Genomic DNA, 14,417 nt, shown 5'->3' with positions numbered 1-14,417 from the left:
TATTCCTGGTATTAAAACCAAAACTGTTACATTAGAGATAGAAACAGCATGGACACGTATTTGTGTTGTTTATCTAGCATAGGATTATTATCATTGTAGAGTCTGTAATAGTGATTCACATTCTCCCTACTCCAATCAAATTTTATTAGTGACTTATGTTCTTATAAAACTGTTACATTAGAGATAGAAACAGCATGGACACGTATTTGTGTTGTTTATCTAGCATAGGTTTATATTCATTGTAGAGTCTGTAATAGTGATTCACATCCTCCCTACTCCAATCAATTTTTTTTTGGGTCTTATGATGGTTTTCGTCGTAAGTTTATATTTAAGTCATCGTCATTGCTTTCATTTCAGGTGACTCTAGCAACGTCACAATTGAGTTTACAGACATTAATTTAAGATACGCGAATTTTAGGTTTGATCAGCAGGAAAGTTTTCCCTCCTAGAACCACCTGCCTGCGACGAAAACAAACTGTACTAGCTCTGACCTCACGACCTTGACTTTACACATAACATTAGATACCTGAACCACTTTATTGCGCATCGAAATAACTCCGTACCCCGGTCCGTAGTCATAAAAACACAATTAACGATTGATGATAAGCCATGTATTGATATGCATTAGTCAACGGTGAAGTGACACCGTCGAGCAAATTAACCTCCAGAGGACCCAAGTGATCTCTCCGTAAGGTTATTAAAAGAAATGGAAAAACAAAATTTGAAATGGTAATGAAAAAAATATGTAAAATAATTAGCATAACCGCATTACCCATATAACTGATACAAATGACCTCTTTAAAAAGTCCCTTGTCGACACTCAAACTAAATCATAATGGATTTACTTGGACTAATGAACCTTGACCTTTCACGGCTGATATAACAATACTGCCACTGTCTGGTGAAAGGCACATTTGTCTGTTTTTAGTTAAAAAGTGGTAGACTTATTGAGTTTATTTGGCCTAACAACGTCATCTATCCCCATCATGATGACGCACATATGTATTCATGGTTACGTCAAACTGGAAAGATAGCAATGGTCATACCTTAAAAGGAAGGGCGTAGGAGGAAATAAATAAAACGTGTTTTAAACATTTGTTTTAAGTTTTCGAACAGCAGATATCCGGGGAGGTATCTGATTATGAAATAGCAGTCGGAACGAAGGAATGGATTAACCTACAAAATAAGGGTTCACAAAAACCTATGTAGGAGATATTCTTGTCGACTTTGTTTGTTTGTTTGTTTGATTAATTAACCCCTATACAGAAGTAGTAGACATGTATGCGTTGTGTTGCGTCGACAAGGATTCATATTATTTCAAAGCGTAGATAACTGGAAACCTTTTTTCTGCTTCATACGTGACCCCTTACAGAAGTAGAGACAACTGGAGACATTTTTCTGTTTCATACGTGACCCCTTAAAAAGCGTAGACAACTGGACACCTTTTTTCTGTTTCATAAGTGACCCCTTTTACATTGTAGATAACTGGAGATTTTTTCTGTTTCAAACGAGACCCCTTAAAAAGCGTAAACAAGTTGAGATTTTTTTTCTGTTCATAAGTGACCCCTTACAAAGCGTAGACAACTGGAGACCTTTTTTCTGTTTCATATGTGACCCCTTACAAAGCGTAGACAATTGTAGACTTTTTTTCTGTTTCATGTGTGACCCCTTACAAAGTGTAGACAATTGGAGACTTTTTTCTGTTTTAAACGTGACCCCTGACAAAGGTGTTGAACACTTGAGACCTTTTCCTGTTTCATACGTGACCCCTTAGAAAAGCGTAGACAACTGTTAGTTTATTAAAAATACTTTATGTGTTTTAGGCATGAGAGTTTGTTTAACCGGTCTTGAAATATCGTTTGATATACACATATCAACTACACTGGAATAAAGCAAGGTAAGGTTAGACAGTTTTTCAGTATAGCGAATAACTGACTAACTGTACATTGCATGGAATAAACCGAGATATAAGAGGATGGTGAACAGTACCTCTAACAACGAAACACTTGTTTGTGTTGATGTTAGTGCTTTATCTATTTCTTGAATAATCAATCATATCCTTACAAAATCTTTCAGTTGCATTAAAAAGTTATAAACCCTTTAGGTTTATAGACAAATTCTCCAATCAAAGCTAAGTACTTGATATTTTAATCGAGTGATCTTATCATTAGCTCTTTTATCTCGTAAAACCTCTCATTGTAAGTCTCAACCCAGCCTACCGAAGTGTAAACTGCCTACAGAAATTTGCGCAATAAAAACAAATTCATGAACATTTCTGATTCAAAATATATTTTTTACATCAAATATTCAAGAATGTGGAATTAAAAAAGAGAATATCTCCCACATAGAAAGAAGATACGTATTCATTTACAGTAATTATAACATTTAAATTATTTCTATGGTACATTGTATAAAATCATCCGCCACGAATGGTTCGTCGCGGAGAAATGTAAATGAAAAGCAAGTCTAAATGTGACCAGCCATTGCGTCTTAAACAAGTAGTGAACTGTACATGCTTGTTTTCAATAGGATTTTCTAGCATGCCATAAATCAGCGTTGAATCAATCCAGAGTTAACAGAAGATAAAGCACTTGAATACAATAATAAAGGACAAAAATACATTATGTGTCGAATATTATGCGTTTTTTCATCATTATGTAAGGAAGATTGAGATTAATCCTTAATTTTATTGTCATTTCAGCAGTTCATCAATAACGATTACATTACAGCTATCGATTGGTGTCCTTTCTGTCCTTCTGTAGAGATGTGGAGTTACTCCACAATACATACTCAATGACAACGGACAGCGAGGGATGGTAACACGGAATCGTCAAATTACAACCATACAATCATTTACATAATGGAAAACTTCAATAGGTATAATTCTAAGGCTAGCAAACGTAATAAGTACTGCAGTGGTCGAATATGCAGCGACAAAATATCTGTTCTGTAAACCTCAACTACATAACAGCAAAACCACATTAGTTTCCACCAGTGTGTAAATCGGTTAACTGGTCACAGTCGGTTTGGTGACACGACGTCATTTGTCAGGTTCGGAGTGAAGCTAATTCATTCATTGCTGAAATGATTTGATCATTAATCGCTAATACAGAGTATTTTTGTGGATTGTAAACCCTCCGGCTGTAATCTTTATCTCAAAATTGCGTTTTCTTAATGTTTTTTAGAATTTAGAATTTCAAATTAGTATTTTTAATCTAATTGAATGATTTAATATATATTCTCGAACTACCTAAACATGAATACAAATTATAAAGTATATGTTGTCAAATAACATAGACAGCAATATATAGTCAATTATATTGTGTAAACTCATGTTCTATATTCATATAACTATCCTGTTAGTTTGGAGCTCTATGGGGACGCGGTGATCGAGTAGTTAAGATGTCACAAATATTACCCCAATCCCTCCACCTCTGGGTCGCGAGTTCGAACCATTTGTAGGGCCAGGTATTGACTGCTGGGCTGTGGTTTTGCTCCGGCTTTCCTCCAATATCTAAACCTAGCACGTCTTTAAATGATCCTGACTGTTAAGAATATTACATGTATGTATAACTGTGACTTGTACTGAATTTAACTAGTTTTCCATAGTGATGACGTTGATGCAGTAGAGGACGCTAATTCTACTGAGACCACTGGTCTCCATCTCCTTATCGTGTTCATCGGAAATATATATATGTATATAGCCTATTGCTATTGCCTTTTGGTCAACAGTCATGCAGTAAATGCAAAAAAATAAACAATGCAACTTAGGTAAAAATATTTTATTGACATGCTTCTTCAGAGTTGAAAATTGGATGATAGGTTTGCCCGATATTTAACCCATCTAACCAAAACATCATATCAACAAATTTAGTAAAATGAAATTACTAATACATTATTGTATGCTCCCTGAATACCACATCAACCACGACGTTTATCTGTTGGTAGTTGTTTTATAAATATATTCCTTGTATCATACAGGTAACTACTACAAAACTATCAAAACGGTGACAACAATTCCCCAACAACATCGTCGTTTAAAAAATGGCGATAATAAAAATACTATTATATTTTTATTGAGGACAAGAATACTAAATGAAATACACGATACTTGTGATCGTGTGCACTTGAAGCCTATTATACGTCAAGATTTTAACTTCCGTGACAAATCTTGTGTCAATGTATTTATACACACTAATATATACTTATAATGAATGATAAAGTTACATTTCATTTATCATAGTGCGAGCAATCTACTCGCTTGATATTTGATGGCCCCCTCCCTTACCCACTTCCACTCCTATATCATACCCGATACCATCTTGGTGGAGAGTTACTGACAGGTCGAGGTAAAACCCGATACCTATACGATCAACTGAATACCATAAGCAGGTCGGTCTGTAGTCCTTAAGTCCATGTTAACAGGAAATGATATAGTTTTTTTTCATTTCGCGTACATATTCCTAAATCCAATTATTTTATTTTTATCGCGGTCTGACAAACTGGTTCTGGTTGTCAGTTCCATCTCAACAGATGGTAGAGCAGCGTTTGCCAAACTATGTTAATTTAGAGTACCGAGCATTGCGAGTCAGATACGGTACACTAACTATATTCGCTGGTTATAACTAACTAAACGTGAAAACATCCCTTGATATCTTAATAAGTGAAGAGCAATGCTATCGTGGTTCATTATGGTTTTAATGATGGCTTTAGTGCATGTAATAAGCCCTGTGTATGTCTTCTTATTGCATTTTGATGTACAGGCATACCTACTTGAGATGCTTAATCCGCAACCGTCACTGTCTTCAACACATATAGTTCCGGTAACGTTATTTACAAAATGGTATTTTTCATATGCCAAAAACCAAATAACAGCATTACTACTGCTCGAACATTTTGATTTAAAACATAATTGTTTCAATTTTCGAAGTATACACGTAAATGTATGACGAATATGGTGCATTTAAAATTGTCCATATACCATGTTTGTATCAATTAACAACATTGTGTACCAGGAGTAATACTCGATCATTTAGTGATTGTATCACCAGCTTGACCTCCAGGTCTGTAATTGTCGGATTTGTCAATCTCCATATTAACTCCTAAAGGTAATTGTCGGGTTAGTCAATCTCCATATTGACCTCCAAACCGTATTTTGCTGGTCATTCAACCTCCATATTATACTCCAAACCGTAAACGTCGGGTCATTCATCCTCCATATTAACCTCCAAACCGTAAGTGTCGGGATAATCAACTTCATATTAACCCTAAAACCGTAAGTTTCGAGTCAATCAACCTCCATATTAACCTCCAAACCGTAATAACCTCCTAACTGTAAGTGTCGTGTCAATCAACCTTCACATTAACCTCCAAACCGGACGTGTCGGGTAATCTAACCTCCCGACGAGAAGGAGACACCAGAGCATGCCATTAAACAAAACTCACGTTTTGTTGTCCGGGGAGTGATTACATAGAACTACAAATGGACACCATATTCCCCGCATTGTCAAAGTGCGAGATTCTGTTCTCATAATTCTGAACCCAATTGCTATTGCATCACACAAGTCAACACTACATTCCCTAGTGGGGTCAAAAACTACAAATTTCAAGGTTTAATCTTATCAGCAATGGTTAAAAATTGAACGCGCGGAGACATGTCGTGATATAGAACCTTAGGGGAAATTCTTATTTTTTATGACAACAGACACTTCTCTCTGTAGATTCGATGTTTTATATTTTTCAACAATACCTCTTACCATTTAGAATACGCAACTAAATCTTTGACACCTCAACAAAAAGAGGAAATCCATTCAATGAGAATACGTGTGTTAATTTCAATAATTAGCCTTGAATAGCACAGTGAGTCATAAACAAAAGTAACTGTTGCAAGTTCGCGTGTGTAATCAAACGCACATATAATATAACACTGATATATATATATATATATAAAGGTTTAGGTAAGATATTTTTAGATATAATTTTCCGAAAACAAATGGCAAAAACTCAATGAGAAGCTGTTTTCATCAAATTAGGAATCTACAATTGTATTCTTCACTCCAACTCAGATAGGATGCAATTAGCCGATCTGATCTTGCATGCAATCACCTTTAGATTCACTGGAGATTACAATTACTGAATTAATTTGCAACTTAAAACAATGAATGTCTAGGTATGAATCTCCCATTACAAATAACAAGTGTTTAAATCACATGCTTGATGAAGTCAGCCTAGAATGAAAATGTTTCATTAAAACGTCTTGTTCCCGTTATATTCATACGTGTATATAAATTTTATCCTTGGCGGTCGAATCGAACTGTTTTAATGATAGAAGAATTTTCAGAAGATCGAATATTTTGTAGATGAAGGAGCTTCCAGAAGCAGGTGAGCTATAATCGGAAGTTACATCCTAAAAAGGAAAAGAGGGCAAATCGAGTTAGGCTCCGGGTTCGATCAGGGACTCTGTGTTTCCGTCAAAGTAAATCTGCTCGGAAACTTCCGATCAAACACATACGGATTTCCGTCCTAGCGTTGATTGACTTCCGTCCAAATTATTTCAGTCCTAGCTATGACGAGTGAGTTGTGATATAACACTCAATTTGTTATTGCTGTGAAATGTTTTAGTTTCCACTTGTCCGTTTACTTTTCTTGCTTTATATCTACACAAAATGCTGTTTTAGGAATTTTCAAATCTAACTACATCAATGCCAAATCCGGACTTTTTCGTGGAAAAACCCAAAACATTGATGTAAAGCAAACAAGACACAAACCAAAGCGTTATCCACCATTGGCTTGAATTATTTGTTTGCTGTTTGAATGAATACGGAAAACTGATGTTGCTAATTTATTTTCCTTTTTTAATCAGTAAAATGTTTCCGTTTCCCGTGAAACATTAGTGCATTAAAAGCTTCTCTTCTCTTTACAGTGATTACAGTTTAGACGAAGTTTTCAATATTAATGTTAGGGATTTTTTCCCGTTCTTTTCTTTCACACATTAACAACCAAAAAGCACGTAGTGATAGCTTTCTGCATGATAAGCATACATTATTTTAATACAAAAAAATTGTAGCATGCGTTGTCTTTAAGAGAAGGGAGTCAGTATTGCAAAACGTAATGCAGACGAAATATAGAAATGGCAAATAGGACAGTAGTGCAGAGACATCAGAAATTTGGACTGAGACGTGCAAATTGTGTACTTACGTAAGAGATCATCGGTAGATTGAATGAAGCCGCAATTCGTCCTTCATGAACACAAGTTTCCTGTGGACCAATGTATCCCCATATCCCTTTACTTAAGAGTTCCACGGTTTCCTTTATACTTATCTTCTCCATTCCGTAAGTTTCCGCTATAACAAACTCCAGAGTATGGTTAGGAAGGATTTTGGTATCTTCATTAACTTCTTTGACGGCTAGAGTTATCGCCCCGGAAATCGCCTGTCCTGGCCGATGATAAAACTGGTTGATACTGTACCGTTCAGAACCCGTTATATAACCCAACTTGATCACTTCCTTGCCAAGTAATCCAGGAAAGTTGTTAAATACACAAATAATAAACACAATGCCACTACCCCACGTCGTGATCGCCATCTTATAAATTATCCTTGGTCTTATGTCCATAGATCCAAATGTATCCAATGGTTTCCATTGACTTTCCCTCCTGAATTCAGTCCTGATTCTTTAGCCTAATAAGAGGAAAACGTAAACAGTAAGTCAATCAAGAAAATACAAAAGTATCATTCACCCAATTGCCATAAACATAGTTTAGATACTCTTGAGGTTTGGAATTATTTTTGTATAATCATTCCAGATTCTTTGACATTATAAACACTTCTTCTCAATAAAAGTAGTGTTCTTTTCAATGAACAACTCTACGTCAGATAATAATGATAAGGCAGCGCATCTGTTCTGAAAGTTTTCCATAGACGTTCATTTGGCGAATTCAAGTTTGCTTTTGGCATAACACGTAGCCAACTTAACGGAAAATCCCTAATGCATGGCGCGTACCGATTCAATAATTCAAACGAAAATAATAGGTCTAGCGATGTCAGTCTCCTTATGTGCTTGTAGCACCCTTCAATGTAATGCGTAAAAAGACCACAATAAAAATGTCTTCATCTGCTACGGCCAGCATCGGCGTGCACGACATTTATGATATAGAGTATACACGACATTTACAAAATGATTTGAGAAGGCAGTATTTTGAACAGCATAATTTTACATGTAATATACAAACTTCTTTTTGTAATATAACACAGCGTTATAGATTAAGAATATTGTTGTTTTGTGTAAGAAAATGATGTACGCAACTGCGGCTACAGTGACATTTGTAATGGGCATGACATTATTATATGCGGCGTCTGTCTCACTTCAAACTTCCTGTGAAATATATACACACGTGTTAAACTCATACATGTACCTAATTTAGAACTGGATACTTAGACCATGTACTACAAGAACAGGAAGAATAATATGGCTATAAATGTAACTTATTAAACAATGTCATAACAGCTACACCTGCTGCATACATGATTTTATATTGACTAGATGATGACAATTTCACACGTCTGCATTTATGTGTAAATAAATGCGATTCTGTGACTACACTAAACATTCTGAAATAAAACAACACAAACTTACCTAAAGTAACACAGTACCTATTTATGTATCCACATAGTATATGCCTTAAATCCTCTCGTAGAATTTAACCACAACTTTTTCATTTGAGAAACCAACTGTAGCAAAGTAAGTAAAAACACATACCATATTGTTCGGGATTAAATAAGAGTAACTAAAACTTCCTCCGGTGAAACTACATCGTCATTACACACAAACATATATAAAAGACAACAACACGTTGCTCTATATTTGAGTTGTAGTTATTCACTGATTGTAACTGAATTCCGCTACAGCAGTCCGATTTATGGCCTGGGTACAGTGTGAATTAGAGTACAGCACGGCTGAGTGATCACGTTTTGTGTGGCCTATACAGACTGGGGGGATACTTGCACTAAAGGGAGGAGACCTCAGTGTTCAAATTACAGCATTTATCTGATGTCGGTCCCTCGTAATGTATTTATGATGTGTGAAAAGCCAGGCAGAACGACACTGCAAACAGCTGTCGCGGAGGGCAGACCCTGAAGACATTTACACAATCTGGTTTTTTTGACTAAAATCATATTTTGCGTGACGTACTGATTACATGGCGCCGCTCATGTATCGTTGGACATCGGGTGACAGGACAAAGTGAGCCCACAATGTTTTATTAGCTCCGGTCTGGAAACAAGACTCATACAATTTTACGTCGGAAATGGAAGGTCGTCCTCGGCTCGCAGTTACCGGCGTTTATAGATCAATATTGAAAGACAAATACACACTTTCACACGTAGATAAAGTAAGTTATCTGTAAAATATTGCTTAAAGAAGCGTACAGAAAAAATATAATCTTATTCACAAATATATCCAATTAGCAACACTGAATTAAATTCCTGACACTAATACTTGTTCCTGTATCTATCAATTACATACACCGTCTGTGCACTTGACCTGCTTCAGGCGTTATCTTAATTGATTAATTAGCAACATTCCCTGTTTGCTATCACATGGTGTATAAGTATGATAGATAGCTAATGACGCAAAGTCTGGGGAACTAAAAACAGTATTATATTTTTGACCAAAGGCAAAACATAAGTCTCACTACTCGTCTCAATAACATAGTAAATTGTCACTAAAATTGATCGACCTGATTTGCTGGTCTCTACGACATATTGTATTATAGATCCTAAGTTTCTAATTAAACAGAAATGATCTAGCGATAAAGTGCAGCTGAGGTATTCTTATCAGCAACTTATATGGTCTGATGACGATTCTTGTCAAACGTGCCAAGGGTAGACGTCAGAATAATGTGTTAAGTAAAAGTTGCCCTATTTTACTTTACGGTAATGGAGAATTCGCTCCGACGATGTCCCTTGGGTAAACGCCCCCAAAATTGACGTAATGGTCTTTCATTGTTTCATTGAAACATTCGCTGAATATTCTGCTGGCTTAGCTATTACCACCAATATCACCCAATATACATGTAGGTCACCAACAGTGCGGTTCGGTTATACTCTGTTTCACATCTAGTCGTATATTAAGCAAATGTTTATTTTTACTGTAGGGTATTGTTTATACTCACCTTACTAGCTCAAAACCTCAGTACAATATTTACATATCCAATTCAAAATCATAAGGTAAACCTATTACATGCATCTTTATTAGTTCAACTATAAAATTTTCACCAGCAACTGCTATTACAGTAAAACTTGCCTAAGCGACCACATCTGTATAAAGAGAGCCTGTTTATTCAGACACTTTCTTAGGCACCAAATGAACATTTATAACACAAACTGACCACTTGGCTATATGGACAGCTTGTGTTGGATGGTCATATAGACAAGCTTAACAATACTCTGTTTTTAAATGTATTTTACTAAACATTACTTTTACATAGGATTGATTCTCATTTGCAGTGATACATGTTGCATGGTCTGTTAGCTTTGACCAAGAGACATCAGAGGTCATCATAATGGAAATTCGGCATCAAGCATATTGATGAATGAAACATTGTATGTTGTATACTGTGATTTGGTGTAAAATCCTACTTGATATTTTCCTACAAAGAATAACAGGTTATCTAGGAGAAATGCTTACACTACTTTATATGGACACAAAAGGGCGGGTAAATAGAACTGACAATTATTCACTTCAATCACGAGGAAGCCTTCCTTAAATAATGGTTGCAATTTCTAGTAAAGGAAACATCTATATTATGTTATGGAGGTAAGCCAAAAACTGTAAAATATGTGGGATGGAGAACTGTATCGAGGCCCGTCAGAGCCGAGATCTGTTCTCTATCCCACAAATTGTACAGTTTGAGGCTTATCTCTAACTTAAAACATAGCAAGTCTTTGTGTTAATAAAGTACACTTTTATTTCTAATATAAGCCAGTTTTTTTGTCTTTGTTTATGAGCTAAGGTAACTCTACAAATGTGCATTCAACCATGACAAATCTAATATAGACAATGGCAACATAGAATTACCTTTGCCTGTGTTATATGTGATGAATATCATTCATAAACGGAATGCATGAAGCATGCTTTTGGGTTGACAACTATCTTTAAATTCACTTTCACCATGTCCACCGACAGTGATGGAGGGATATTATTTTCTCAATTTAAGCGATATAAGGTGGCTTTTACTAAAATGACATTTCTTTCCAATGTCTGATGTGACATATGAAGCTAGACCTACAATTGAGGCGTTTGTTTAAAAGCGTCTTGCTAAAATGATCACATATAAAAGTGATTTCCAGGCCAGTTCAAAACAGTCGGTGCCCCAGAACTTTCATTGAATTCAGGGGATTTAAAATTTCGACCTCTCCGGGGACAGTTTTGGATTTATCTATTCCATATGCACAACAAGCCAATGGGATTTCGATAAAATTCTGAAATGTTGAAACAATATCAAAAAGAACATGGTTTCAGAATGTTAAAATTGGAGTTAATGTTGTAGATAAGTGTCAAATGGTGAATTCATAATAAAGAGGAAAACTCTATCTGGGATATATACAGAGATTCTGTGGATGTGTTTGATTACGCATCAAAAGAGGATTAAATTCTCTTCATATTAATTGAGTGGGATTTTTTCTTAATTTGGATTTAAAAATAATGGAATATTCCGGCAGGTTGTGTGTTATGTGCTAACATTATTATGGGATTATGCCTGGAGACATGTACTCACCCTTGCTACCTTTTACTGTCTTACAAGTGACTGTTTTATATAAGAGTCACATATAAGACAGTAAAAGGTAACATATAGGACAGTTACAGGTAATGGCCAGATAATCCGAGAGTTAAAGTACAGAAACAACAATAGATGACATCACAACTATGTTTTAACTTTGAATCTTTAATCTATCTAAATAGCTTCTATTTTACCTTCTGAAAGATATCCTGTAGTTAGGGCGTTAGCATTGCGCCTGTTAATCCCATTGCAGCGTACACTGAGACTAAATTAACGTCTCCGCCTAACTTTTGGCCATGAGTTAAACGGTAAAACCTACGAAGAAAGCTGTAAATTATGTCCCCTAGCTGAGACTCACTATAATAGTCTGTAAAAGTTTGTGCTCCTGCTTAGCTGAGAGGGGATAATTGGTTGGTTGGTTGGTTGGTTTATTTTTTCCCCATTTATTAACGTCCTATTAACACTCAAGCTCATTAAAGGACGGCCTCCCTTATATGCATTATGTATATGTGAATGTGTATGCGGTATGTTTGTGTTCTGTCTTTGCGATAGTGGTAACTTTTGCCATTTTATAGTGCTATCTTACCAAAGTATACCTACCTGCTGTGTGCTAAGCATTAGCAGAAACTATCACTTTTAGAGATAAATTCATGAGTTTAGTCGCAGTAGGGGCAACATGTACAATTTGAGCGCAATACCTCCAGGGTGATAAAGGAAATGGAACAATTTGTTAGCTCATCGTCATGACCGGTTAAGCTTCTTTGGTGTCTTCGGCCGCATGCCTCAGTGAGATATAGTACTATAAAAGGAGCATTTCACTATTTTAAGAAAACACAACACGAATATTCCACATCCTCCCAAACATACAGACATCCATACACCGTAACATGTTTCACATAAAAAAGAACACACGCCCGATGACGTTATACTAACAACGGAATAACCAGTCGTTCCACACGCAACTGAACGTTAAGCATAGGTAAAATTACCATTATGGCTTGTATTGGCTTCAAAGGCTTCATCACAGGGACGCGCTCAACTCATGGCCGAAAATTAGCAGTGTCAAGGTAGACTTTAAGAATGAGGTCTCAAATTTTGTCGCCTTTTCGATAAAATGCAATGATATCAGGACGTACCAATTTCCGTGACTTTAACTTTAAGTGTTACATTGAGGTTTTGATATGTGTTTTGATAGGCTGTTTAAAATGTGGATTGTTAAGTTATTGTTAAACATTGTCAATAAAAACTTATTTCGAAATACATGCCTTACAATGTAAAACGAAATTAAATCAATCGGAATGAGATGCATTAGTATACTCAATGCCTAGACAATACGGAAATATAGTTACATATCAGAATGTGTTGATGTACATTAACGTATCCACTATCTATCGATTGTGTCCTTCATGTCAGATGCTGACGAAACGCATGGCCCACATGTACGGTATGAAAAACATAGGTAATCGCCTGACTTCTTCAAAATATGTCTAAATGCCCTCTAATGTACGATTACACTTTCTCTCAGTGGCGACACAACTCCCTCACTAGAGGAAAGACGAGTTTTGGTAATGAAAATTACACTGTAAATAGATTATGAAAACAGCCATTGAAAGAATAAAAATTCAAGTATCAAAATTACCTTACTATGCCTTTGTTAGTATGCTTTCTTTCAATTTTCATGCTTTATTTTTCTTTAATTTTTCTTTCTTTTTAAGACAAAGAAGATGTTAAAAGACCAAACCAAAGATGTGGACAGCGCAATGTAAGCACAAGGGGTGTATTGAATTCATCTAAATAGCGCACTGTATTTCTCCTGCATTGTATAATATGTACTTAGACTAACAATAAAAGGATGTATGCACATAAATGTGTATTTCCTTGTAATGAGCTTTCGATGAATTCGGAGATAATAACAATAAAAAATGGCTATAAGGAGGGAGTGTTTCATTTAAAAGTTTTCACTATTTTTATCTTGGAGTATTAAGCGTACATTATATATACGCAAATCAATAAGGTATATAACTCCCGGGTATTGACCGTGGCCTGAATTAGGACACTCTTATTTCTGTCGCGACAGAATTGGCACGACGATGTTTTATTTTATTGATACAAGCATTCATCAGATTGCAAACACACGGCACACAATATGGCGACGTGAAGGTGTGGGCGAGAAGGGCCCCTGGTGGTTTAGCACAAGTAATAAGCAAGCCTTCTACTCCTGGTCAACTCGCTGGAACCGACCCTAGCCATACGTAATCACTGTGGACATCATTAGTCAATACTATTGTCGGACATTATGACACCAGGCGGAATTACTGGTGTGAGAATATTATTACTTTATAGCGAATGTCTTTAAATAAATCATGTGATGTTGATAATAAAACTTGATGAAATCTTGCTTAATTCATGATTTGGTTTTGCTTTATTTTAATAATGAGACAGTAAAGTTCAACTAACACCAAGTAGAGGCCTTTTCTCGCGTAGCCTTTCATACTTTAGTTGAAAGTAAGCAAGTGGAAGTTAGTTGGTTTTTTTATACTTCATTATGTGTCATACAATGTCACAACAGTTCATTTCAGATCTGAGGATATTATATAGCTTTGTTTTATCTGGTTCTGTGATGGGTTATGTTTTTACA

The 14,417-nt window shown here is 35.8% G+C and overlaps 1 protein-coding gene across 6 annotated transcripts in view; it reads right to left on the bottom strand.

Annotated features, from left to right (window-relative positions):
• Positions 1–14,417, bottom strand: part of LOC138323395 (guanylate cyclase 32E-like) — a 77,030-nt gene that overhangs the window by 38,564 nt on the left and 24,049 nt on the right. For 2 of the 6 annotated variants that reach the window (XM_069267984.1, XM_069267986.1), the window contains exon 2: positions 7,198–7,679. In XM_069267984.1, coding sequence (XP_069124085.1) covers positions 7,198–7,614 — 417 coding nt within the window. In that variant the 5' untranslated portion in view covers positions 7,615–7,679. Of the gene's footprint in view, positions 1–7,197; positions 7,680–8,001; positions 8,143–8,634; positions 9,276–14,417 lie in introns of those variants that run through there. The other 4 variants (XM_069267980.1, XM_069267982.1, XM_069267981.1 and 1 more) reach the window with 4 other exon arrangements.

The sequence above is a fragment of the Argopecten irradians genome, chromosome 5 (assembly GCF_041381155.1).
Source record: "Argopecten irradians isolate NY chromosome 5, Ai_NY, whole genome shotgun sequence".
NCBI classification, from domain to species: Eukaryota; Metazoa; Mollusca; class Bivalvia; order Pectinida; family Pectinidae; genus Argopecten; species Argopecten irradians.
The sequence above is the reverse complement of the archived record's forward strand: the minus strand, read 5'-3'. Positions and strand labels throughout refer to the sequence as shown.